Source organism: Athene cunicularia (assembly GCF_003259725.1).
Source record: "Athene cunicularia isolate RWA chromosome 3 unlocalized genomic scaffold, athCun1 chr3_part1, whole genome shotgun sequence".
NCBI classification, from domain to species: Eukaryota; Metazoa; Chordata; class Aves; order Strigiformes; family Strigidae; genus Athene; species Athene cunicularia.
In genome coordinates, this window is record NW_020799097.1 from 106,241,963 (window position 1) to 106,269,769 (window position 27,807).

Genomic DNA, 27,807 nt, shown 5'->3' on the forward strand with positions numbered 1-27,807 from the left:
GGGACCTGGCGCGCTTTGTCGCGGTGCCCGGGTGCCCCACGCGGGTCGCGTCCCGTCCTAGCCTTGTGCAGCGGCTGGGTCCGGCCGCGCCGCCGCCTCCCCCCGCGGGGTGGCAGCGGGGGCCGCCCGTGTCCGTGTCCCTGCGCCGCAGTGGCGGCCCTCGGTTAGTCCCGGCCGGCGCCAGGTTATTCCAGAAAGATGTTTCTGGTGGGGTGTGCCTCAAGGTGCCGAGGGCGAAGGGTGGCATCTCCTTTCCCGCCGGCTCTGCAGGCGGCTCTGATGTCCCTCGGTCCCCGGGACCCCCCCGCGCGTCTGGCTAAAGGTTCAGTAAATCTCTTGCCAGTTTTGAGCTTGCTTGTGGCCGAGATGGGGGGGGGGAGAGAAACCGTGAGACCCCCGGCTTTGGCAAGGTGTCCGAGGAAAGTATCTTATTTGTCACAAGCCGACTGGCTTGTAGAGTCTTTGCAACAAAGTGAGCAGGAATTAACGGGGAGACGCTTAGCTTTAAACAGGCACTGAACAAACTACTTGTAACTATCTACAGATATAAAAGTTTGGCTTGTATACTGTTGCTTTCATGGTTACTGATCACCTTAACTTCTGCCAAACTGTTTCTTAGGTAATAACGCTATTTCTGGTACCCCGACACTCATGTTCCACCCTCTGCATTCCCCCGTGCATGAAAATCCGACTCTGTGGTCAGCATTATCGAAAATAGAGATGTTAGAAAGTGACTTTTAATAAAAATGAAGTGGACTTTTTTTTTTTTACTTAGTGTTTAGGCAAAAAAAAAAAAAAGTGAGAGGAAATAAAAGATTCTTCTTTCAATAACCTAAAGTATTGTTTTTCCAAAAAGATATAACCTGATAGCTTCTGACCTTTATTTCCTGAGCTGTTCATCTTTAAATTAAATTGCCTCACTGAACTGGGGTATATTCTTTGAGCATGTGCAAAATAGTTCTTAGCACTGGGTGCAGAAGCATTCTGGTTGAAGTTAATTGTAGCTCAGTAAAGGACTTATGAAGGGATTCAGAAATTGTTCCAAGTTAAAGGCAGAGAGCAGATTGGCATTTAAACAGAATATTGGTGTCTTGCATTTCTTTGCAGTGTAATAAGAACTTGTCTTTCATATATCATCAGAAAGAGAAGTTTAGCTGTAGTTCATGTGCTTACCAGTCTGCTTGTTCTTAGATCAGGAGACTTATTTCTGTGTTTTGTAAATGCTTTTTCTTTGATGTTAGTTAGCAATGACCTTGGTAACTTTGAAAAAGATATGCTTAGAACAAACAGTTGTATATTGTCCACTTTTACTCAAGAGGGGAGGGGGTGGGGGGAATAGGTGACGTGCTGTTTTTTGACAGTGTGTCTCTCTTAAAAATAAAGTGGTATGGTAAGTAGAACAACAGGTCTGAAGACGTAGAGGGTTCCCTTACGTGTTTACCATCTGAGTGTTGATCACCTTGTTTCATTGCTGTCAAGGGGAATTCTGTGCTATGCAGTGCAGCCCTGGTTATTTCATTTGTGATATTTGGCGCAGGTTAATAATAGCTCATATTGCATCCGTGCAGCAAGAACAGAACTTTTTTTGGCTTCTAGTCCTCAAGTAGTCCTTTTACAGGAAAGCGGTGGTCTGTTGTTTCTAGAAACTAAGAGGGATAAGGGACAGCATGAATTCATGCTTCTTAATTTCCCTCATGTAAAACCAGTTGATTGGTTACAGAGCTTTATTTATTTTTTTTTAGGGTAAAGATTGGTTTCTTTTTCCTGTGTGTGGCTTTTTTACTGTTTTAACAAGTATGCTAGGGGTGGCTTGTGTCTCAGTCTTTTATCTTGTGTGTCATTGTGCATGGTATAGCTTGAGTGGTCCAGCTGGCTTGCTAAATGCATCTCAGGACTTGGCTTGATGCATGAATAAGCATTTCTCTTGTTCCTTATATCTATCTGTATTGATAGGTGAACACTCCAGTTTAGGATGGAGGTAGTGAGTCTAAAGCAGTATTGAGGTATCATATCTCTAGTGTGTACGTAGGTCTCCTGGTTTTCTTCCTCTAAAACTGTTTAAGATGGAGTCTGGAAGAGGAGGCTTTTTGGCTTATTGAGCTGTGTATTCTGGGGCGGAGCATCTCTAGAAGAGCAGTTTCTCTCTCAGCTTGTTTTATGAAAGTGCTTAAGGTGCTGCCTGTTCTCTGAGTGTGTGCTTTCCTTCAGTACCTGAAGAAGAAAAGTTATTTGCATGTGGAGCCAAAATGCAGACTAACAGTAAAGCACGGTAGTTTGAGGCAGGGCATTCAGTTGGTGTCTGCTTTCACACCCAGCAGTGAAAGCTCATTTTACTGACACGGGCCTATCTTTAGATTCAGAGATGCTCTCAATTTCTTAGATGCCACTTGTTTTGTCCCTTGCCCTTTCTTCTTTCCCCCTTTTACAGTAGATGGCAAAATTAAACCAATCTAAGCTGGTGACAAAGACCAATAAATAACAGGATGCACAAGTTTTGCCCTTTTTTTTTTGCACAGTTGGGTGTTTGCACTTTTAATGACTTTTGTGCTTTGTCACAAGGAGACAGAGTTAGGTGTAGAGCTAAATGAAGCATGTTAAATTCCCAGTTATTCAGTATCTGAAGTGTTCTATGTGCTTCTTGCAGCATAGGAAATAACACTAGTTGTTCTGAAAAAGCTGTCAATCCCTGGAGTTGGCTTCTAGAAACTTTACAAATATGTGTACTTAAACAAGTATGCACGTGTATACAGAGTTAAAACATAGGTGTGTGTGGGTTTTTTTCCATTTTCTGGAAACCGCATAATGCTACATCTTTTTCTTAAAGGCTATATAGATTCTGTATGTAAAGAAGCCACAAAAGATGAAGTACTCATGGTCTGGGTGGTTCTAGAGCTGTTTTGTGTCGTGCAGGTGATGGCTTCCACTTATAAAGTTCTCTTACTGTGTTTGGTTTTTGTCTGCAGTTTGTCTTGTTTTTCTGTGTAGATTAGATCTTAATGTAGCCTTTTTCATTGCTATTCATGTCTCCTTTTTAACCAGTTGCACAGCTTTTTCTGGATGTGCTGAACAAATGTACTATAAAAGGACTTGATGTAGTATTCTGAAATGTCACTGCTCTTCTGCTGACTGAATTTTGCCATTTGGGAGTATTAAAACTTATCTTTGATACAGTCAAAGTCGTAATTAAGAAAATAATCAGGACTAGGAAAGAGATGGAAGGGAGAGTGACTGGGCAGTAAGGTGCAAGTGGATCAAGTGTTTCCTTTAGAGAACTCTTCTAAAATCAGTAAGCCTAGAATTTTATATTGCATAGCAAAGCTTTGTGAAGCATGGTCACATTCAGAAGTTGATTTGGGAGGTTTGGGATTTAAGTTACTTAAAACTTTGGTTTTTCTAATTTGGAAAAAGCAATATGTTTGCTATATAGAACATAATTTCATAAAATTTATATAGAGAGCATAAATAATTGTAGCTTATAGGTTCTGTATCAGGTATGAGAGCTTGCAGATTAGGTTTAGTAGTAAGTTATGAGAAATACAGAACTTATTACTCTTATTTATCCTAGTGTCAAAAATACCTGTGTGGTGAGCAGGAACTGACACAAATAACTTGCTTGAGGGCTGTGGCAGAGCTGTAATGCAGGAGCTGTAGGTTCTGATTGACCATGTTCCCCTTCAGCACAGAGATCAATTTATGTTGTCTTGAAGTAGTCTTTTTTTTTTGCCTATGGTCCTCTTCTTGCAGCCTATTTTTTCCTCTTCTTAGAGAGGGCACCACCAGAAAAAAGAAAGATCCCATAGTTGGGACACTGGTATGTAAGGGGGCTATGAATAGTCTAGGATGTGTTGTAAGTTACTAAATTTGAACTTAACCCTAGCTTCCAGGGCAAGGTTGAAAGTCATGGGATCTGTATAGACATTTATGCCTGCAGGATCAATAGTGGGAGGCTGTGGTGTTTGACCTGCTGTTCACCATGATAACAGACGGGTTATGCCCACCATGTGAGCAAGAGATGCATGGAGTACCTCTTACTGACTGTGTAATGATGTTACTCAAGGCATAGCATGCATGGCTCTGTCCTAGTGTAAAAAAAGGATAATGGGCAAAATATCTTCTTACACCTGAGGAAGACAGAGGTACAGTACAGTTATAGGGTGTGTTTAGTTTTCCAGAAGCTTGTAAGTAGAGATTCTGACTAGAAACCATTGCTAGTGTGGCATTTAATCATTTAGATATGACTGTTAACAATATGCTGTTAAGATAGTCAGCAAACTGGCTATAAGTCCTTGTTTCTTTATGTTCTATAGCAGTGGACATTTAAAGGACTGTGTGTGCTGTAAGGATCAGTATACTCCAGAGAGAGCTGTGATTCTGTTCCCAATCCCATCATGGACATGTGGTGTAACTTTTGGTAGATTACTTATTCTCTTCCCTCTAGAGAACTTTGATATCAGTTCCCTTTCTTTAGCTCTGAGATCTATGAGTGAAGAGTGATGTGTGTTTAAATAAAAGAGGAAGAGCTGCTCTTTTTCTCAAGATTTTTGTCTTAGGTAATGGTGTATCTGAGTCTAAAGGAATCTGCACTGGTTTGAAGCATAGCTTTTTATTAGTTTCCAATTCCTAAATTAGACTTGGTGTGCTTTCAGAAAGTTAAAACTTCCAGTAAAAACAATTACAGCATAACTGTACACCAAAAAACACCCCCACAAAACTGCAAACTGATAGCCACCCTCATTTATACTTTGTATTCTATTTTAGAGCATGAGACCAGTGGGGAACTCTGTTGGTTCCCTGTGCAGAGCTTAATGCTGCAGAGCAGTGCATCAGGCAGGGACTGTGTGTCAGAGACAGAGCTGAGCTTTGGTGGTCTCTTCTGCTGTAACTGGAACTGACTCTGAGGGTGTAGAGCTGCTCTGCAAACCTGAGGGGAGATGTTTGTAATGTCTGGTCTTTGTTTAAAGTGCAGCACTTGGATTTGATCAGCATGGAGCTTTAATGTAACCTCTTCATAAATACTGCTGGCTAGAGTTGCTCCATATAGATGCGAGGAATTTTTCTTGCGATGCTGTATGTTGACACTGACAGAAGGATGACTTGATACTAGTTAACTGCTTTCACATAAACTTGCATAAACCCAATTAAAGGTGTAAATTCAGCTTGTAGTAGTTCTGTTTCTTAAGTATGTGCTTCAGATACTGCATCTGCCCAAATCACATGTGAATCTGTGTGCTTTGTAATCATGCTCCCTTTTGATTTTAATATACTATTATCCTTTTGCTGGATGAAAGATCCACATGCATGGGAAGTAATTTTCTTCACAGGATTTATCAGAATTACTCATGTGATTAAAGTTGCACTTGTGCCTGCAGCTTCTGAGCCATGTAGAGGATGCAGTGCAATGGCTTGTTCTAAGCACTGGCCAATGCATAAATAGAAGAAACCTTGTTTTGTCCTCTTATTCTTTCTCCCTTTCTTGGCAACATAAATGATACAAAGATAGGATGTTAGGTATAAATACAACTCCAGATTGAAGTATCGGCCCAATGCCCCAAATCTTTTTGCCCTTCAAATGAGGCAAATGGAGCTTTTTTTGGTTCTTAATACTTAATTCCCAGGAGCAGGCACAGAACTCATTCTTGGAGAAAAGCAAGTGAGTGGTAGCCTTAAAATCACGGTAGTTGAGTTGAATCTACCTCAGTGTAATGGGAAACAATGTGTCTGGGACAGAATTTATTTGTGTATTGTGTCAAGATGTATCAGCAGAAGTAGTGGCCTGTAATGAGGGAGCGTGTTCTCCCACTAGAATCTCAAACTGTCCATGGATCATCTCTAGATCCATGGCCAGGATAGAAAGAGGCTGTTAATTCCAGGCATGTGGGCTGTGACTCTGCTTTTGCATGTCCCCAGACATTGTCCAGAAAGAGGTAAATAGAGCCATCAGCCCAGAGCATTCACTTTGCATTGATGTATCTGTGCCTAAAATAAAGCAGACTATGCTTACTTTTAAAGTAAAGCATTCTTTTCACTCTTATGTTCTCTGTCAAACCATTTATGGGGAAAATTGTTCATACTGGGTTTTGAACTAGCTGTCATTTTCCAAAAATGACTGCTAAGCCTTCTGAATTTTGGTGGAATGATGCATTTGTCTGCCAAGCATCCCACTTTTATCAGTGCATCTACTGCTATTATAATGATTAAACAAGTTCCGCCTGCCCCTCAAAGGTGTTTGTTTTAAATGGCATTGGCAAACTGCTTTGTGTGAGGGTAGTTTTAAAGCAGCTTTCAGAGACTTGATGAGTTTGGCTTAAGGGGGCTTGAGTCAAAGCCATGGGCAGGACTCAAATATAGGTCCTTAGTTTTGTTTTAGGTCAGATCTTTAAGGACATTTCTTTTAGAGCTGGAGTGTGGGGGAGATGTGGGGAGGGGGAAGAGTGAAGGATAAACCAGGTAGATCTTCAGTTCAGTTTAAAGGATGATGTCGTCTTTCTCCTTCTAAAATGCAGTTTGTTCTGTGCCCTGCATGGTGGTGATTGGGTCAGCTGCAACCCAAGGAATCCAGCTAATGAAAATATGTCTAGGCAGGAGCCTGGAATATGGTATAAAAGGGAAATGGTGGGGAGTTCTGTGAGAACTGAAAAAGACCATGAGTGAAATGATCCCATGAAAGGGCTGGCATGGCAACACACATAAAAAGAAATGAAAAAATGAAATAGATCTGTTACAGAACAACTTAATGAGTAATACTTACTTTGAAGTTAGTCTACTGCTGGTTTATGGCCATGGAACAAATGTGCTGGATACCTGGTTATCTCTGTCTTGTTTGTGGTGTTTATTTTTATTTCATACTGTTGCCACATTCACTCTGATGGTGTGGGTGGTGGTAACTCTCTGATTCTGGGGTTATAGTCTTTGTTTAGATCCACCTATGATAAGTGATTGTGATAATGGATAATAGGAAGGGGAGGAAGGCATAGAAACTGTTTGTTTCCTTTGGAAGCACACTACTTAATTATCTGCCTTTTTACCTGTCCAGCCTAATAGTTTTCTTTGTCTCATTTATTTAAAAGACAAATCGGAGATAAAGGGTAGCTAAAAATTCTACAGACCTGAGAGGGGGAATATGGACTACTGTAAAACTGCTAGGGTTTTGTTTTTGTTCAACAGTAGATGAGCTTCTTTCTTGTGTGGATAGCAAACTGTTGATGGTGGAAGTAATTCCCTTGCATTGAAAAGAGGCTGTGTTGTCATGCACAGAAAACTTTCAGAAATATTTCTGGTATATTTCTGCATGATTAGAAGTCTCTTTGTGTTTAAACTGGGTCCATCCTATGTATGGGTCCATCCTATGTATGGGTCCATCCTATGTATGGGTCCATCCTATGTATGGGTCCATCCTATGTATGGGTCCATACACATGTATGTTTATATATGAGTAAGGTTTTTGATTCTACAAGCATCTGAAAGCACCTGGAGTCAGAAGCTGGTCTGTGTGTCTGTAGGAGCACATGTTAGGATGTGGAAAAGGGGAATGAATGGAGGTATGTGTTTTGAAAACAGTAAAAATATAAGAATTTATCAGCTGCCTGTTATGAGACTTTGTGGTTTTGTTATTGGGCTCTGATATGCTAAGCGTCTCGCTGTACTTGCTTAAACCTTTAGTCCAGTGGTCTGGTGTGTTAAAGAAGGGAGGGAATGTGCTGCAATTTGTCACCAGAGGACAGCGGCTTGTGAGGCAGGTGGTTCTTGCACATAAGAGCATCCCAGGCATTGAGTTAGTTTTGTACTTACAAGAGCATTCAAAATCTGCTGCAATGGCAGGAGATGGTTTATATACCAGTGTCATACCTAACCTATACAAGCCCCTCTGTCAGCTATGTGGACCTTGTCTGATGTCTGAGGATGACTTGGCTCTAGCCTCCTCATGCTAGAAGGTGTGGGTTTTTTCCAGAGATTCATTCAACTGTGGGAAGTTTACTAAGCAAAAACTGTGACCTTGCCTATTCTTGAAAAATAGCTTATGATTGACACTTGTCAACTCTCTTCAGTTCAGGTTAGCAGGCACTCTGACAGCTTGTGTAGACATGACCGACTTGTCCATACTCTATGCTGGTGGTGCCCCGCTTTCCTAGCGCTATGTAACAAGTCCTCAGGAGACAAGTGTCATACAGACTCTGCACACTCAGACCAACTCCGTTTGAAACAGCTCCGTAAATCTGTTTTTGATAAAGCTTGCTTACACTTTTTGTTTATTGATTTAATAGTGGTATGAATAGAACTTGCTGGAGGGGGAGTGGAAAAAAAATCCTGTCTGCTGTCTGTGATGGGTATTAAGTATATTTGGGGGGATATGTACCAGTCTTCTTGGAAGTACATGCTTCCTCTGTCTTTCAGTTTTCATGTTTGTTGTCTTTGCTTGTGCTTACTGTTTTTTAATTTTTCTAGTTGTTGGTTATTTTTTGTGTGTAGTCTTTTCCCTTCTTGATTATCTAGCATGTATTTTCTTTCATGTTTTCTCCTTCTGGTTGTGATAACCTTGTTAATCTCTGCTTTCTGTGCCCTCTAAATGTAGGGTCTACAGAAGTAGATAACCTGGGATTTTTTCAACTTGAGGAAAATGCCTCCAGTATCAGTTCAGTTCTCATTGCACTTATTAGCTCCAGCCTTCATATTGCTTGATGATGGGTATAGACATTACCTGAATGTTCTCTTGCTCCTGATGCCTATTGCCAAAGGATTAATCATTGCAGTATAGTTAGTTTTGTTTGCTCTGCTTTTTCCTGACCATGCTTTGTTAAAGGTGAGAACCTGGTGTACAAAAGATGAGGAACTGGAAGGAGATGGCATACAGACAGGTTTTGTTTAAAAAGAGGAGTATGGTTTAGCTTTTAAAAATCAGTTTTTTCCTTCTCAGCCTTTATTTGTTGGTGACTCCTTGGGTTTGACCTCTGAAGTACTTGTTGAGCCACACTTTGCCTTTGTGATTGTGGTTTCTATTTGGGTCTGTGATCATTGAAAACAGCCAAGTTCCCTGTAGGCTTGTATTTCTGTCGTGGTAGCCAAACACCTACATGGAGGCCTGTGTTTCAGCATGGTGCTAGGATAAGTGGCCTGTTATAACAGCCTGTCCTTTGGCAGCGCTGCATAGGAGTTTGTTGCTGAGGCTTCTGAGCTAACAAACCACTTGCATAGTACCTAGGTGCTTATAACTCCTGAGCAGAGGAAAGTGGGGGTGATAGCCCTGAAGGATATTGATAGCAATGTGGCCCAGTGCCATCTTTTATAGCCAAATCTGTAAAGGGCAATTGGTCCTCTTGTTGATATATTTAGCAATGGAGGGTTAAGTGCCCATTGTGCAATGTATGTTTTCCATTTGTGGTTGCATTAGCTTCCCTGAAACTGTTGGAAGTTGCTTTTTTTTTTTTTCTAAATGCATATTTAGCATATCATAACTATCACTTCAAAATAAGCCCTTCAGCTGTTTCTGGGTGAAAGGAGGATACAGTTTTACTATTGTTGGTTAGAAAACAATCTGTTAAGTAGATGGTTTTGTGTGTGTTATCTGAGTGTATGCTGATTTACCTTTTGTTGTCCTTCTTGGTAGGGAGGGAATGAACTTTTCACATTCAAGCTTTCTTGGGCTTCTAATAGCTGAGACTACAAAAGCATTTATTTCTTAAGTAGTGGCAACCTTTGAACGGTCTCATTTCAGTTGGGACAGTACTGTGTTCTTGGCTGGTTTCTTTGCCTGGCTCTGAATTGCAGGGACTGCCTGCAAATGCTTTGAGGGAGATCCATGTGGAAATTTCCAGTGTGAAGATGGGGGGGGAAACCACCTCCTATTGACAGAGTACATTTCCTTACCTGACAGGCTGCTTTTAAAACCAACGCTAGTTATTAAACTCTGGAGAAATTCAGGAGTAACATTTCTTATGGGTCTGAAGCATATGGATAGGTCTTTTAAAGATAACCACAAAATAATGAGCTGGGTGGGCTTGATTTGTTTTTTATTTTTATTTTTACAGCTAACCCATTAAGCCCAGATTCGTTGTGATCACTTGACTGTGCTTCTAACAACTGTACTTAAAGCATATAACATATAATACTTCCTGGCGGTTGTGCCTGATTTTGATCACTGATTAACAGTTGTTGAACAAATATATTCTAGTAACTGGGGTTTACCCTGCATTTGCATAACAGTGTGCTCTGAAATTCAGCTGTAGTAATCCTTGTATCTCTGGTGTGATTGCAGCAAAATTGTGTACTTACCCAGAAATTTAGTTATAGCAGTCCGTACTTCTCCTGCATGACTGATACAGCAGATATGTTTGTAAGACAGGCTTTGTGTTTTCTGAGAAGGTAACTGGATTCAGTTGTTTGTGATCTGCAGCAGGGCATAATGCTGTGTGTACTGTTGACTCAGGATCACTGGTACCACTTCAGTGTATTAATGTTTATAGTTGTAGCGCATATGTGAGTGTTGACAGGTTATCTTCTAAAAATGAATTGGTACCTGTGTACCTACCTAGGAAATAATTTAAAATATGTGGCCTTAGACTAGTGCTCACAACCAGAACATTATTTTCTCCAAATCATTACAAAGAATGCTGTATAGGTAAGGTTGAACCTTAGTCAGCACCTTGTGCCAACTGCGTGCTCTAATCTTCTGTGTCAGTAAAGGTGGGAAGATGTGCACCTAAGTCAGCCCTGGAACTGTGACCCTGACTGCTTAAAGATGTGGGAGACAATTGAAATAAGCAGGTGAAAATCTAACTTGCAAAATGGTTTTGGCACCCTGGCCACTCCCGATTGTAGGAGAGCTGATATCCTGAGCCTGAGCTTGGTTCTAGGCTGATATGAAGGAGCTGGTGGAACTTGTTCATCTTGGACACACTCTGTCCTGCATCCTACAGTGCCCAGTTTGTATTTGAAGACACTGAAATTGCACAGACTGTTATGAATCTGTGGTGGAGTGCCTCTTGCAGCTGACACCCAGTTGGGTGGGAGTGTTGATCTGCTCGAGGGTAGGGAGGCTCTGCAGAGAGACCTGGACAGGCTGGAGCCATGGGCTGTTGCCAACTGCAGGAGTTTCAATAAGGCCAAATGCCGGGGGCTGCCCTTGGGCCACAACAACCCCCAGCAGCGCTACAGGCTTGGGGAGGAGTGGCTGGAGAGCTGCCAGTCAGAGAGGGACCTGGAGGGTTGATTGACAGCCGGCTGAACAGGAGCCAGCAGTGTGCCCAGGTGGCCAAGAAAGCCAATGGCATCCTGGCTTGTGTCAGCAATAGCGTGGCCAGCAGGGACAGGGAAGGGATCTGACCCCTGTACTCGGCACTGGTGATGCCGCCCCTCGATTCCTGTGTTCAGTTTTGGGCCCCTCACTCCAAAAAGGACATTGAATGACTCTAGCGTGTCCAGAGAAGGGCAACGGAGCTGGTGCAGGGTCTGGAGCACAGGTCGTACGGGGAGCGGCTGAGGGAACTGGGGGTGTTTAGTCTGGAGAAGAGGAGGCTGAGGGGAGACCTCATCGCCCTCTACAGCTCCCTGAAAGGAGGGTGCAGAGAGCGCTGGGGATGAGTCCCTTTAACTAAGTAATAAGGGATAGGACAAGAGGGAGTGGCCTCAAGTTGCCCCAGGGAAGGTTTAGACTGGATATTAGGAAGCATTTCTTTCCAGAAGGGGTTGTTAGGCGTTGGAATGGGCTGCCCAGGGAGGTGGTGGAGTCCCCAACCCTGGAGGTGTTTAAGAGTTGGGTCAGCATAGCGCTGAGGGATCTGGTGTAGTTGGGAACTGTCAGTGTTAGGTCAGTGGTTGGACCAGATGATCTTCAAGGTCTTTTCCAAGCTAGATGATTCTGTGATTGGTTCAGTGATTCTCTTTGAACAGGACAGGGAACTGAGTCAAAAATTTAGCACTGTAGTGCAGGATTAGCAAATGCTATGATAGGTAGGTGTTCTGAGCATACTTACGTTTTCAGTTAAAAGTAGCAGAGTGATCTACAAGTTGAAGATTGAGCAGACAACCCATGGAGGACAGACAAAACTTACTAATTGGAGTGGGGGTAAAGAAATTCGGCTATGTAAAATGAGCAGGCGCAAGGCAGGAGTAGGGTGTGATAGCTGTCAGTGCACTTCATACATGCTGTCAGGCACTGAGAATATGTTCCAGGGTCTGATAATAATTACAGGTTAGATGCTAATGATTTTAATCCTTTTTAAACATCTGGAAGGAATAAAGACCATCTTTGTAGTGTGATTGACTGACATTCACCTGTCTTTGTTTTGTCTGGTCAACAGTGACTTGAATATTTCTGTGGAGTGCTGGATCATTGTCCTAACTTGCTAACAGTCATAAGGAGAGTTCTTGCTTTGCCTGGTAAGGTCAGCTAACAAGATGTCACTCAAGCTGACCTGTGTGCTCTCTGAGCTACTAACAAATTCCCATGGTGGATGGCTACCAAAGCAGAAAGATTGTATATGGTATGCCACTGGCTCTTAGGTGATTTGAAATTGGTTGCAAATTTGTTCCTTGGCTCCTTACTTTTTTTCCCCCTTCTTTCTTTTTCATCTTTCAGCACCGAAAGACATCAACCATGGCTGGAGATGCCATTATGGTCATGAGAGGCTTGACAAAGCTTAGTAAAGCCATCCTAGAAACCCAAGCAGGACAGCTTCGACAGGTGCTCCTTGGGGGCGATGCAGTTACCATTGCAAGAACTCTCCAGGTCACTGCTGAAGAACAGTTCAGTTCTGCCTTGGGGAAGATGCAGGTAAGCAAAGCTCTTTATGCAGTGTGGTCTGATGTTTTGCTTTTCCTCCAGGTACTTTTTGGTTTTGTTGTGAGAGTGGCTAGGAACTCGCATCATGCACTAGAATTCTGAAGCACTGGATTGGTAATATAGATGTTGCAATGCTTTGGTAATTCTCCAGGATTTCTGTGGTGTGCAGTAGGTGGCTTAGACAGGAATGGGGGGGAATGTTACTGCAGAGTGTTTCTGTTTCCATTACTGAGTGCATAAGACATGCTGAAAATGAAAAATGCTCTGTTCACCTCATCTTGTCAAAGATCAAGCTCTTGCTAAGATTGACAGGCAGCTCTGTGTTTTAGTCTCCTTCAGTCATTGATTACCTCTCCTTTAAGTGAATGAGCTCTTTTAGAGTGAATTGGATTTGTCTAAGTACTTCTTCCTTTTTTGACAGAGATGGTGCATGTTGTATTTTTCAGAATGTCTCAGGGTCAGGTGTTTGCATGTTTCAGAACTGATTTTTCAAATGAGGAACATAAGGAAAGCCAGACTCCCTTTTATTAAGCAGCAGCTTCTGTCACCAGACATGAAGATTGATTTGTAAGAGCTTCACATCTGCTGTGTTGCCATCTCTTGAAAACATGGGTCTTGTCTGAAGAATAGAACTCTTAATCAAAAATGATCATTAAAATCCTTTAGAAAGCATAGCTCAGATCATATTTTTTGAAGCAGAAACTGAGTGAACTTTTGATATTTTTAAATGCAATGAGCTTAGACTATCATGGCAGCCTGTAACTTCAGTCCTAGAATCTGAGCCTGTGTTTCCCTGGTTCTATGTAAGCTTGCAATAGAAATACCCTGTCTGTTTAGGGGGACAGTGTCTTTGTCTTGCCTTTTTCCTCTTTTTGCATCCAAGGAGAGAGAAAGATGTTCTCCTGTTTCTGTGCATGTTTCTTGGCACAAGAGAAGCCCCCATGAGCACATCTGCAGAATGCTTTCCCTGTGTTTTGTAAATGAGTTGCATTGAGAAGCTGCTGCCAAAGCAGGGCTCAATCAGAAATCTGTGATCTGAAGATACAACATTTTCTGTTTGAAGGGAGGAAAGCTTTTATCTTAAGTGACTATATTTCACTTCTCTTGATCTGTGGCAGAGTTCTGGCTGTCTGTGTTTTTTAAAATTTTAATTATGGAAGTAGAGGGGCCTTTGATTGAAATCATCAGTTAGTAGTGTGGCCATGGTCCCCATCTATAAACAGATTTCTCCCCCCCCCCTCCACCCTGTGATGTTGAGGTTCAGAATAGCATGAGACCTGCTGAATAACAGGAAAGACCATGTTCTGTTTTTTTCTGTGAGGAAGGGAAATGTAATTAGTGTTTAGGAAAGAGCCTAAAATACGCTGCCTGCTTGCCTGACCACAGCAGGATTTAAAATCCTGTTGACTGGCTCTAATAGTAATCAGTTCTTCCACGGTATTGCTGCTGCTGTGATAGGTAACTAGAATATGTCAAGTAACAAGTAATAGAAGATAATGTTGTGCTGAAGCCTTATTTTTCTTTATTGAAAAGTGGTGGGAAATACCTGGACTTAGAGGGGCAGCTCCTGCAGGCCAGGACAGAACAGAAAAGACTGTCAAGAGAAGCTTGCTTCGGGTGTTTCTGTGTCTGATGCTGCTGTCCTTGCTTCAAGCACTGAATTGTATTTATTTATTTTGGGATGACAACAAATCCTGCCATAGTTTAGTGGTTGAATAATGAAATGTGTTTTGCAGTTGGTAATGTCATGGCTATGGAAGGTTGAGCTTACTTTGCCTATAAGTAGGTGTCTGGTATTGCTTTGGGTAGCTTTGGACTTGAAGGTGCTGGCGTTGCATGATTAGGGATAGGATGGGAAGGGGGAACATGGCAAGGGCAAGAAGTGAATTTTATGAAGCTTAGATTTTTGTTATCCCTCCTAAGTATGTTTCATGCAATATTGCAGCTCCTGTCACCTGTTGTTTCTGAGCAATGTATTGCTTCTAGTGAATTCCCGGATTGGTGACCCTTTCTGGCAGTGTATGTAGAACAAGGGTATTTGAGAAGCTGTAAAATGAGTCTGTCCCCTCAGTGGTGTTGAAAGACTGCCAGTGATCCCAGGTGTCCTCAGTGTCCCTTCCTCTTTCCTGTCTCTTACTGTGAATGTCTGCAGTGCCAGAGTCTCTACAAATTGCTTATTGTGGAGACATGACAGCCTAGCTGCATGCTCATCTCTCAGAACCACAGATGGGTAGGAAGCAGGTTTTAAATTATTTTCTTAAAGTATTTCTGTTATTGTTTGCAGGAACTAGGCAAACGGCAGGAGAACTTAACTGATCTTAGTGAGGATTTTGGGAAAGACTATGACTTCTCAGCCCGAGAGCCATCAGATGCTCCAATGGACTTCTCCACTGATGCTGGCAAGCCTCACAAACACAGCAGTGAAGGCCCTGCTTACTCTTACACTACGAATGGACCTTTTAGAAGTCTTGGTGAGACTGGAGATTCTGGCATGGGTCAGAAGAAGCCTTTCCCTCCCAAAATGGATGCAAGGTTATTTGGAGGCTTTAGGGACCCAGGAAATCCTTTTGCTGCTGCCTTTGGACAAAATAGGGCTTTTCACCAAGACCATTCCTCTGTTAGTGGATTAACGGCTGAAGATATTGATAAAGCCAGACAGGCCAAAACAGGTTCAGAGCAGAAACCCTACAAACAGATGGTACGTTCTTTTTAAATTAAGGATTCTCAGTACTGTGGTTCCTATACTGGATTGTCCTGACTCATCTTCTCCTGTGTTTCTCTCATTTCTTCCTCTTCCACTATTCCCTTTTGTGGAGGCAAAAGAGGGAAGTGTCAGTGCTCATTAACTCTGATCTCTGTGATATTATTCTGTCAGTAGCTTTTAAGGCTTTTCTTTAACACCTGCCCCCTCTCTATCAGATATTCTGATGTGAGAGGATGTTTAAAAAGCATACATATAGGGTTAGACTTCAGTTTTATATTAACAGGAGCTCTCTTTTCATTCACTGAACTAAGAGGACTTGGTGTATTTATTGGAGTATTTATTGATGTACGTTAGAGCAACAAAGGGTCTGTATTTCATCCCAGATTTTGGGGTGAAATGTTGAGCAAGTAGGGACAGCTGTAGGCTACAAAGTTTTGAAGACTGACAGGCCCTGTTCCCTTTAGCTAGTTGTTTTGCTATGGCTGTGAAGAATAAATTTGGACCTAAGCTCCTCTTATTAAATGCTGTGACTTTCTGTACTGTGTCTTGCAGTCCTGCTAGAGGTGGAGGGAATGTTGCACTCAGTATTAGTAGACTGAGGAGTAGCATAGCTCACAGTTGTTGCTTCAGTGCTTCATGCCTGCATATGAAACAGCACAGAAGGCCCACAGCAGAATTCACAGTGGAGATACTTGCCATCTGCTATGACCTGCCTCCTTCCCCAAACCCAGTATCAGATGCTATTATGGGTTTGTTAACTCAGAATATTGCTTTGATGAAACTGTATGCTTCTGCTGCTCCAGCTGTTGTGTGCAGGGGAATTATCTACGGTACTGTGAACCTGATAAACCTTCCACGAATTTTAATTCTATGTGTGGAATGAAGTTTGGGTTAGCATTGCGCTGCTTTTCCCAAGTTCAAAATATAAGGCCTGCTAATGTGAAAGTGAAAATAGGGTTTCTAAAGCTGGTTATCAGGTCTTTTGTCTCTCCCACCCTTTTGTCCATTCCTCTGCTTAGTATATGTTTCAATTCATGGGGTGTCTGTTCTGCAGTATGTTTACTTGAAAAATCTCTCAACATACAAGGTTCAATTGTTCAAGAAAAGTTTTCTGTAGCACGGAGTTGTTCAAGTGCTTTCAAAGTTGTAGGTGTCTGACCATATGCCCAGTTCATTTGTGGATTTCTTCTTGTTTTGTTTTCCTTTCCTCCTCTTTCTGCTGCAGCTCAGTGAGCGAGCCCGGGAGAGGAAGGTTCCTGTCACAAGGATCGGACGGCTTGCCAACTTTGGAGGTCAGTTTGCACACCTACATTTGTGAAGTCACTATGCTTGTACGTACTGATTAATGGCTGGCTATGACAGTGCTCCCACTGAAGCATTAGTTGGTTCTGTTTTCTAGTTAAGCTTGCTAATAGGAAAGCGCTTTCCCACAAACAGCTGGTTAGCTCAGAGCTGGATGTGGTCTTTTTCATTACAATTATGGATCTTGGCCTTAAGTCAAAATGAAGTTATACTTTGAATCCTGTCTTCTGACACTCTTATCATATCTAACTGCTACTGTGATAGTATGTTGTGGGTTTTTTGTGTGTCTGTAGTGTTTTGAGATGATAGTAGCCAATCTAGACTGTGAACAGTTTCTCCCAAGTAGCATGTTAGGCCCTTGTGGCTCTTGTGATTCTCTTCCACAAAATTTGATAGAGAAGTACATGTGAACAGTAGACATTCTTGTGTTGCGGATCCCAGAAGAAAGAAAAATTGCCTGTCAAATGTAATTCATATCAAGTATTATATAAAAAAAACAATTATTATTTCTCTGTGTGTCTGTCAGTAATATGCACACTAGGAGGAGCTGGGGGCAGGGACTGATTCTATGCAGTGCAGGAATAAACAGCAAGTAAGTTTTCTGATAACATAAGGCTTTAATTCTGGTCAGATTTCTTTAACCCTATAGTTCACTGTAGGTTCTCTGACTCCTCAGTATGTTTAGTATTCCTTAAAGGGAAGCAGGATTCATGATCTGCTTTTTGGAGTAACAAGGCATCACTTTAAAACTCACTTGACTTATTTGTTTTTAAGCTCCAGTAGCATACAGGTCTCCATTCTAATCTAGCCTTGATTTTTATGGAAAATATCACAGCACTTTTAGCTGTCATCTTCCAAACTTATCTGTGGCTGCTTGCTGACAGCTGGTGGATGTGAAGTGGCAGATGACCAAATTTTCTGTGAACTTTGCGTTCCAGTGCTGTCACTGTATGCTCCCAGCTTCTGGCACCCAAGGCTGTTGTATGAGGAAAGGCTGACTCATGCTTCGAGGGGAAATAAAACTAACTACCTGTCTTCTCCTAACCTCAGGTTAAAAACAAAACAAAACCCCCACCAAGCCAAAACCACGAAGGGAGAGTAAGAAAGAAACAATTGTTTATAAGCAGCATCCCCAGTCATATCTCTGTGTCATCAATTTTTGGTCTTGTCCTTCTCCTGTTAATCTGTTTTATATGACTTAAATTGCTGGCAAGACAGAGCTCTTGCTTTCAGAATACTTTGGGGGGGACCCTGTGTTGCAAAAATGGTGTTCAGGTTCTCTGGTCTCTGCAGTCTCTCCCTCTGAATTTTTCCTTGTAACAGCAAGAAATAGTACTGTCAGTACACTGGCTAAAAAACAACAAATGCGGCCTATAGGTAGGGGTTTTTTTCAGTTTAAGAAATCCTTTGGTAATATTTTGGTAGGCTGGGTAATGCTTGAAGAAAGTTTTTGACTGTGTGGTGAGTCTGAAGTAGTGTGGGCAGTCCCACATGAGGAGGGCTAAATAACACTTGATGGTCAGATCTTGATCCAGACTGATACAAGCTTTAAACAAGCCTCTAGAACTGCATGGAAGGAGGGTCTCCGTTTATAGAGAGGAGCAGCCTCTGCTTCCTATTTGCTTCAAGTTCAGAATGTTTTTTCTGATCTGCACGTGGCCTTGAGAGAGCCAGTGCAATTGTGAAACTCTATCAGCGTGGCTTTTCCTGGCTGGCTCTTATCTGATGAGAAATGTTCTTTTCAAATTGCATCTTTATGAAGCATTTTAAATGCTTAAATCAGGAAACATTAGCTGATAGCAGAAGCTATGGTGTACCATTCACTTTTACATTTTTGATTCCTCTGAAGTTGTTAGTGAGCTTTGACTTATGGTTGACTCTTTTCCTCTTAGATTGTGAGCAGGGAAAGATAGTACTTGTGTGCCTCTCCTGGCTACTTACTGTCCTCACTGTCAGTCCTTTTTGGGTATTAGTCTTAGGAGTGATGCAAGAGGCAGTGTGTACAATTTTTAAAAACATCTGCAAGCTGAAGACTGAGGCTTATTAAGGGAGTCTCAGGAGGTCATAGAAGGCAGTTTCCAACTGAGATGAGAACTGATTTTTTGCTTTCCTAAGATCCAACCCAAATTAATTTGTAATTTGTGGGGTTTTTTTTTTTGTTGGTTTTTTTTTTTAAGGCAAGATAAGCTTAAAGTAAACTGTTTTAAAGCTCAGTGTTGGAAGTTCCCTGTGCCTGAACAATGTGTGGTCTGTCGTGCATTTTCTCATGTCTTGCCTTTCCAGTGGAACTCAGAAACAAGGTGTAGGATGATTTAATGAGTCTCCAAATACATTATTTGTTTTTGGAAGCACCTGCTGCTGCTGTGGCATGATGGTTAACAGCTGGAAGGAGCCCTTTTACAGTGGATGTCACTGTTAACCTGTGGAATAGCAGTGACCCAGCTCTGTCCTTGCTTCCCAGCAAGGTTGGAGGGGTGATTATTTCCTTCTCTACTAGCTGCCTCTTTGCATTGTCTTGAAAATAATGAAAGGCAGGAGGCTGTTCCATATCAGTGAGGGAGGGTAGCTTAGAGCAAGCAAGCTTTTTGCGTATGGTTTGTTTGTGTGCTTTGGGGTGCCATCTTCATTTGAAGACGCCAGGAAATCTTTGTGAGGAAATATAATAGTTGAAGTGGATTCTTCTTTTACCATCTCCACACCAGTCAAACTAGCATTTGACTCTGGCTCTTCCTGGTGGGATAAAACCCCAGCATTTTCTTTATTTCCATATTAGAACATCATTTTAGACTTGGAGAAGATGGAAAGATGTTAACTACGTCAAAAGTAGAGTTCATGTAACTATTCCTGGGGTTCAGATAGCTGAATTTCCATACTATTGGCATGATCTCACTCACACTTGAATAATTGCTTCTCTTGTCTTTGCATGTTTTTTGTTGTCCCCCTGATGTTGTAGGGAACGTTGATCTCTGAACTGTGGTGTCAGGGCACTCTGGTAGGCGATGGATGAATTAGTAAAAGGAGGCAGAAATACTTGCACTGCAGAGTTTGCCTGGCTGTTTAACTCTTCTGGAAGCAAAAACGTTTTGCTGGGAAGATTGAAGATCGTTTTCTCCAATGCTTGCACATAATACTGAGCTAATGTTTCTCTGTAATGATTACAAGATCCTCTACTGAACTTCTTTGTCCTTTTATATGTATTTTTGTATGCTACTTGCAGCAACTGGAGTGACTGCTCATAGGTGTATTTATAGTACTAAATATCATCTTTGATTTTTACTTGTTTATTTTTTCTTCTCAGGATTGGAGTTGGTAAAACAGATTTTTCTGCAGGTTTTTTGTTCCATGCTTGTTTTGTAGCCTCATGGGTCATCAGTTCCACCCACACAGTTCTTGATCTTTTCTTTATTTCCATTTTCCCTTCCTCACATAATTTGACTTTTCCAAGCAGTTTCTGTCTCCCTTAATCATATTCCTGATTTGTAAGTTTGTTTAATGGTATAATCCTTTTGCAATAAAGAACATTCAGGAACCTTGGAGGGAAGTCTGGATCTAATGTGATTGTAGCAATTTTGAATAAAAACCCCTCAACTCTGGAGGTATGTTGTTAAAGGGTGTAAAGGACTGACAACTACAGGATTCAGATCGTCATGAGAGTAACAAGTGAGGGTGGCTTCTGGTGAGCATTTAATGTTCAGAAAGCTAGTGGAAACTGATGCACAACTGCCTGCAGCTTGCAACGTGTTCTGTGTGATGCTTGTGGGAGTTGATGTGACTGAAACCTGGGCACGAGCTGCTCCAGGGAAGGGTCTCACCCCCTCCTGTGCTTGGCAGGCTGAGCAGAGTGATAACAGCCCATTCGGTCTCCTGTTTGTTTTGTTGTGTCAGTTGCTGAGCAAGAGGATTCTTCCTGAACAAAACTGATTACAGATCATCTCTTGATGGGCTTGGTTTGACGCATAAAGGGGGCTGGAGATGCCTGGAAAATGTCTGAAGAGGCACTCTGCTTGTATAAAACCAAGTGACATTTTCCAGGCCTGAAATAATCTGTCTGCATAAAGTGCAAAACGCAGGAGTGTGACTTTCTCAAGGTGCTTGGGGATGTTATTTTCTAAGGTGCTGAACCATGGCTGTTCAGTGATGCTGAAAATTGTCCCAAAATGATTGATCTTGAAATACTTATGCTGCAGACAAGCAAAATGAAGGACAACAGGAGTGACTTGTGCAAGGTCAGTAGAATAGTGGCCCAGAGGAGGGGAGTGCTTTTCTACAGCCTGTGCAAGTTCTGTGAAGGGATGACCTGTTCCCGGTAACAGGTGAACAGCTGGCAGCCTGTGACAAGTTAGTGTTGGCTGGCAGCTAAGCCCCATGCAGCTGCTCGCTTGTTTCCTCCCACAGCAGGATGAAATAGGAAGAGCAAAAGTGAGAAAACTTGGGGGTTGAGATAAAGACAGTTTAGCAAGTGAAGTCAGGCTCCCTGTGCAGGCAAAGCAACAAGAGGAATTCATTCACTACTCCCTATTGACAGGCAGACGTCCAGCCTTTGCCTGGGAAGCAGGGCCTTGGCATCTGTAGCAGTTTCTTGGGAAGCCAAACACTGTAACCCCAGACATCCCCCTCCTTCATCCTCCTTTCTCCAAGCTGTTACTGCTGAACACAATGTTATATGGTATGGTTATCCCTTTGGCTGATCTGGACAAGCTCTTCTGGCTATGTCCTGTCCCAGGCTCTTGTCCACACCCAGCCTACTCATTGCTGGGGCAGTGTGGATTAAAAAAAAAAAAAAAGCCTTGACACTATGCAAACACTGTCCAGCAACAGCTAAAACATCAGTATGTTATCAACGCTTTCAGTCACAAATCCAACACACAGCGTGATACAGTCTGCTGTGAAGAAAATTAGCTCCTAGCTCAGCCAGACCCAGTACACAGCATTATTTGTGTTCAAATAATATGTGCCTACACAACAGCCTTTCAGGTAGGTGGGTGTATAAAAGAGGCCTGGAAAACAAATCTGGTGGCATTTCATGAAATGAGTGTTGTGGCATTGAACCCTCCTCAAGTCAAGTACTTGCTTTTTGACCACTAGAGTGTTCATCTGGTTTGTAAGATGAAGGGTGAAGTTTTCCACACTGTTTTTTGTTATGAGCTGTGTGGGCTCCGAATGCCACAGTGAATGAAATTCAGGTTGGTAAAGGAGAAGGTAATACATTCCTGAAGTTCAGGGTCAGACCAGTCCCAGGTATTGATGTTAGTGCATGTAGTTATAGCCATGAGGAATTTAGGCTATTATGTAATTCCTTAATTTCATAGTTCTTCTGATAATAACTTGTTAAGAACAAAGGAATGAAGTGAGCAACTGAGAGTTTGGAAAAGTGGCAGCTTTTTCTAAGCCCTGGATATTTATGGAAAAGAACAAGTTTTGGCATTGCTTCGATGAGAAATACAACTTCGAATTGTTGTTTCTTAGTGATAGAAGGTTCCATATACAACTGACTTCAATTTTTGCAGGCTTGACTGCTAGGAAGCAGCAAACACCCAAGATGCACATGACCCTGTACAGTCTCAAGAGTATTACCTACCCTGCTGCTACCACATTTGGAGCAGGGCTGCATAAGCCCTGAAATGTTTTCAGGTAGTTACTGAAGACTTGAAGTTGGAATGCTGCATTGCATTTTTGTGTAATGCCCTGATCTAAATATCCTGCTAAACAGTGATTATAGTTTGAAGATGCTTCAAGCTTTCGTTTAAACTTCAGATCTTTAAACCAAGAATCAGCTGTTTAACTGTAAACTCATTTATGCCTGTCTTTAGTTTGAAACAGTTGTTGACTGATGATTGAAGTTAATTTTCTAGCAAATTAGACAGACTGGAACAATGAGGAAATTCTTAAGAGCACCTATTGTAAGAGAAGCTCTATTTCTAGTGCAGTCTACAGCATAGTTTAGTTCCAATGCTCCACTGTGCACATCCATAAGAGGGGAGGTGTGATACATGTTAATTTTGAATCTGATCTTGCCTACACTGATGCAAACCACAAGCTGCTTGGAGCATGCTAGAACTTCTCCAGCTTTTGGAAGACAAAGTAGAATCTGGTTCCTAGTCTTCTGTTTGCCTTTGAAGTGGTTTGCGTCTTAATGATGAAGTGATTAGAAAATTTCAGATAGGTTTTACTTTAAGTGCAGGCAATAAATCTCGGTAGTGAACATAGAGCCTTTAGAAGGAAATGCAATGTATTTAATTTGGAACCAATTACTGCCAGCCCAGTTTAGTCTAGCTCTGACAGTGACCAAGCTGATTTCTGATGGGGAGCACTGTTTTGGAGGTGGTGAAAGTGGAATCAAGGCCAACAGAAGTGCTCTGAGTGGTGGTCAGTTTAGGAAATAACATTTTGTTGATGTTATCTATCCTGGCTTTTTGTCCAACTCTTGGTACTTTCTGCTCCAAGTTGCTGTCTTGCATGTGAGATCTCATTGGAGATGATTGTATATCAGCATTTTAATAGATACTGTTTATGCTGTATTTGCTTCTTTCCTGTGGAGTCTAAGGATGTTGTTCTCACTTTGTTCAGCTAATAAAATCTCTGGATTTCTGGTGCAAGACTTGCTCAGTGGTCATGCATGGCTTGGCCCTATTGAAGGGTCTGCACAAGTTAGTAACAGCAGACTTCCTTAGGTTTATATTTGGCATTTCAGTGCTGTGCCTCCAGAGGAAAACTTCCAGAAAATACTGAAAATTAAAAAAAAAAAAAAAAAAAAAAAAAAAAAGAGCGCAAAGCAAATAAACCACAACCCCCCCCCCAAAACAAAACTGCCTAAAATTATTTCACGGCTTTTAAATCTAAGTAGTATATTATTTAAATCATAGCAGCCTGTGAAAGTGATATATTTTCTGAATGTAGATTTCTGTATTGTCATATGCTTTTAAACCATCATGGGCAATGGAGAATGAAGGGTGGTCTGATAGTAAAACGGCACCAGAGGAGCCCTGGAAACAGTCTTTGAGAAGGCCTTGTAATGTCACTGATGTGTCCTGTGCTTCACCTTATGCTGGATTCTTTGGCCCAGTGCATGTAGTCTGCAAGATTGCAGATGGAACTGTTTCTGAAGCAGACATGCTGTGCAAGTTTGCAATTTTATTGGTACAGGTGGGGTTGTAATTACCTGGTGGGAGAGAGGAAAAACTCAATTCAAGATGAGGTTTAACTTGTTTGTGCCCTTACTTCCTTGCTTGAGACTACAAAACATGTGCATGCATTTCTTCCCATACACATGTGCAAAATGTAATGTGCTGGTCAGCTATACTTACTTCACTGTACTGTGTCCCCCGGTTATCCTACCTGGGAAGGTGTCCAGTAGTGCCTCAAGGAGGGCTTCAGGTGCTTGGAAAACATGCACACCCAGTACTGCTAGTGGTGTGGGAGTCAGGCATGGCAGGGTGAACCATTGCTGAGGAGCTGTGAGGGAGCACCAGCTGTTCTGGTTGCCCACTTCATTTGTTATCCAGAAAAATAAATATTTTGAAATTGGGAAGTCAGACCTTTGGTAGTACGGATTACTGCATGATTAGATCTGTGTTTCAATTTAACCTTCTGTGGCTTCGGTCAGTTTAGTGGAGGCAGATAATGCTTCTTTTGTAGTTGTAGCTTAATCTGTGGCTGTGAGACAACGCCCTAGAATTCACTGCTTGCAAGGGTAATAGTGCATATGGAGTGCTGGTGTTTGGTCTCACGGTTTTATTGTTGTGCGAGGTTACTCCTCAGCACAGCTCCTTGGAATTGCAGGTTACAACACTGATTGGATAAGGTGGGCCTCTGGAAAAACATGTTTCTGTTCCTTACAGTCAATGAGCACATGGAAATCCAAGATAGTTAATGAGCACAAATACACCTGAATGCTTAAGCAATAGGGTCACAGAGCCTTAAACTCTACTGGCAGTGACTTCATCTAAATACAGTTTTGCTTCCCCCTGCTGTGGCAGCACAGTGAGGGATGAAGAGGATTCCTTTCTTTCCTGAGAATTGTACTGTGAGCTTCCTTCCTCCCCTCTTCTAAATGCCAGAGTTTGAGTCTGCAGCAGGACCTCAGCCAGAGCACAGAGCTCTGAGTAGCAGTTGTTGATGTGATTTCTAAGATCTGGACATCCCAGACTGGCTTAGCCTATGATACCTGGCTGACGTGCTGAGCTCAAGTACAGGGGAAAACAGTCAAACTTGAAGATGACTCCATTGCAAAAGTCAGGATGTTCTAATAAAGCTGTTTTGCTGCTGTGCATTTGACTGTGTGGCTTAAGGTTAATTACAAAAATGCCCCTGTTATGTGGCTCAGAAGGTTTTTTAAAATTTGACGGGTCTTTTACTTCTTATTTTAAAGGACTGGCAGTTGGTCTTGGCATTGGGGCATTGGCAGAAGTTGCAAAGAAGAGCCTTAGACCTGAGGAACGCAATGGTAAGCCCTTTCTACGTTCTCATTCTTTTTATTTTAAATCTTCTTTCCCCGACAGTTTACCTGCATTTGCAAGATTTTATTCTTTTGAAAGCTGGGACAGTGAGGCAGGCAGAACAACAGGGGGATGTGGGTAGTTTTCTATTTTTAACATAATCCTTCTCCACCTCCGGACTCTTTCCACTTAAGTACACCACAATCTCACTATTTAGACAAAAGTCAGAAGCACATGCAAGAGAACAAGTTTATGCCAGCAAAATTCCTACAGCTTACTTTCCCACAGCTACCCATGAATTTGAATACTATACCTGTGCCTGCTCTTGGATTGTCTTGGTCTAACAAGTTTTTTTTAAACTGTTCAGTGCAGCCAGGTAGTTCTATCAGTACAGAAACTGTAGGTGAACCCTTATGTCTGAAAACTTAGTTGTTAACGACTGCAGTCTTTGAAATTTAAGGATGTTCTGCCTAGTAGGAACTCGAAGGATAGCTTCTCTCTTCAGGGAGAGACAGAGAACTTTATGTACATATTAAATGTCAATTCTTTATTTCCAGTATATGGGGTTTTTTTTGTCTTCTGAAGGATTCTCATAGTGGGTCAAAAGACTACGCTGTGCAAATTGACCCAATGTTGTTTTCTTCCTAGCTTGTTTGAAGTTGGAGGTAAAATGTCCCTAAGTTGTACCTGGCCATGTCATAGTGGCTTTCTTCTAAGTTGGTAAAATAGGTGATATTGAATGGTTGTGTGCAGGTAAATGTTTTATGGTATAGAAAGGACATGACATTCTTTCCTATAAAACATGAGATTACTCTAAAGCCTACAGCTCCATTCACTTGTTTCTAGTTCATTAAAAGCTTTGGTGGAATACTATAAAATGTAAAGTTTTCTGTTACAGGCTCTTTGGTCTTCATCTGTTCTCTCTGGTTTGGCTAGTATGTTTGTGTGTTTAGATTATTACCAGTAATTGGAGAGATCTGACAAAAGGGCTAAGGATTTGCAGCTAGAGTTAAAAATTGTTTCTATTTCAGAAGTGTTGCTTTGAGATAATGACAACTGCTGGGTCCTTGTAATTTTACTCTGTGGCCAGTAGTACTCTACTATTGAGGCCAGCTTGTGTCTTCCCCTGGTTGTCTTTGGGGGTAGGAGGGGGATGGAAACTGAGAAAGTGTGAACCTCTATTCCAGGAGGTACTGGAGTGGATAAAAGTGAAGAGATTTGGTGATGGTGGTGGTAGATTTAAAACAAACCAACCAACCAACCACAAAAAACCCCATCCAAACAAAAAAAGCACCACAACTTAATCAGCCGTCACCCCCAAGCCAAAATCCAGCATCCCAGCAGATGAAACACATTCCCTGGGTGTGGGGGACAGGGGCAGGGGAAGGGTTGTGTACCACCCTGGACACTGCTTGTTAATCCTTGTATCTTTGTATTCCCTGTACAACTAGGCAATGCAGAGCAGCCCAGCAGCGAAAAAGAATCCCTGGCAAAGAGCTGTTGTTTCTCTTCATGAGCTGAGGTGTTTGGGGCTGGGTGGGTTTCTATGATGTGATTTAAAAGCATGCATTCAGGCAAACGTGGCCTATCCTGTAGAGAATCCTTGAACTCTTTTGCTTTCAGCGCTTGTGATGTTTGACAGGCTTTTCATACCTGTTGGAAGTTGATTATTTGCTTTGCTTTTAATAGAGAAGGAATTGCACAACTGTTGGTATTTCTTTGCTTGCCAGATTATTTTCTAATTGGGCACACCCCAAAGTAAAAACATTAAGCTTGCAGAGCTATGAAATTTGAAGGAATAACATGAGCTTTGTTTATCTTCCTCACAGCATGAGAAAGGATTCTTTAGAGGGCAACAGATGCTTTTTCCCTGCAATAGAGCAATTGCACCTTCAGACTCTTTTTTTTTTTTTTTTTTCCTTGCTAAGGAATGATTATTCCCCTGTAACTATAACTTGGTGCCAGAAATCTGCTCTGCAGCCTGAGTCATGCTTTGGCAAGAGTAATTTTCTTGAACAAACCTTGAATAAAGAATAAGGCATTGAGGGCTGCTGACTTCAATGTTAGACAAGAGAGTTGGAAAATCACCTGACTTTTAACTGTCTTGCTTTCATTCTTGTTTCCTCTCTTGCTGTCAAGTCTGCTTAGATAAAAGCTTGGAACAGTGGTGATGCTGTAAAGGAGAAGGGTAGTGGGACTGAGAATGGGCCAAGAGCTGCAAGTATTGAGGTGACACACAAGTAGCGTCTCTGTGTTTCAGCCCTCATACTCTCTTGGAGCATCTCAGGCCAAGGACATAGGAAAGTCTCCAGGTGACTCAGCTATAGCCTCTAGCTAATGTCCTTGGATGTGTTTTCCACAGGATTTTTTACAGTGGTGGGTAAGGCTGCATGGATGAGAACTCTCTCCATGGGCTCTACCCCTGCAGAAATGCATTGCAGAGGATATGTATGCAGTTTGAGTCCAAGATTCCATCATCTTACTATTCTTCCGGCAGTACCAGCCTTAGCTGTTCCTGGGGGAAGTCTCTTGATGTAGGTACCTCTACATTTCTTTAAAAACACCTGTGCACCCTTTTCATGATTTCAGCT

The 27,807-nt window shown here is 42.0% G+C and overlaps 1 protein-coding gene across 1 annotated transcript in view; it reads left to right on the forward strand.

Moving 5' to 3' along the window:
• The first annotated feature begins 12,576 nt into the window (after positions 1–12,576).
• COQ8A (coenzyme Q8A) overlaps positions 12,577–27,807 on the forward strand; it is a 34,094-nt gene continuing 18,863 nt past the window's right edge. Inside the window, exons 1-4 of the mRNA XM_026845706.1 lie at positions 12,577–12,766; positions 15,060–15,473; positions 16,705–16,771; positions 25,150–25,224. Of these exons, the coding sequence (XP_026701507.1) occupies positions 12,590–12,766; positions 15,060–15,473; positions 16,705–16,771; positions 25,150–25,224 (733 nt within the window). The 5' untranslated portion in view covers positions 12,577–12,589. The remainder of the gene's footprint in view (positions 12,767–15,059; positions 15,474–16,704; positions 16,772–25,149; positions 25,225–27,807) is intronic.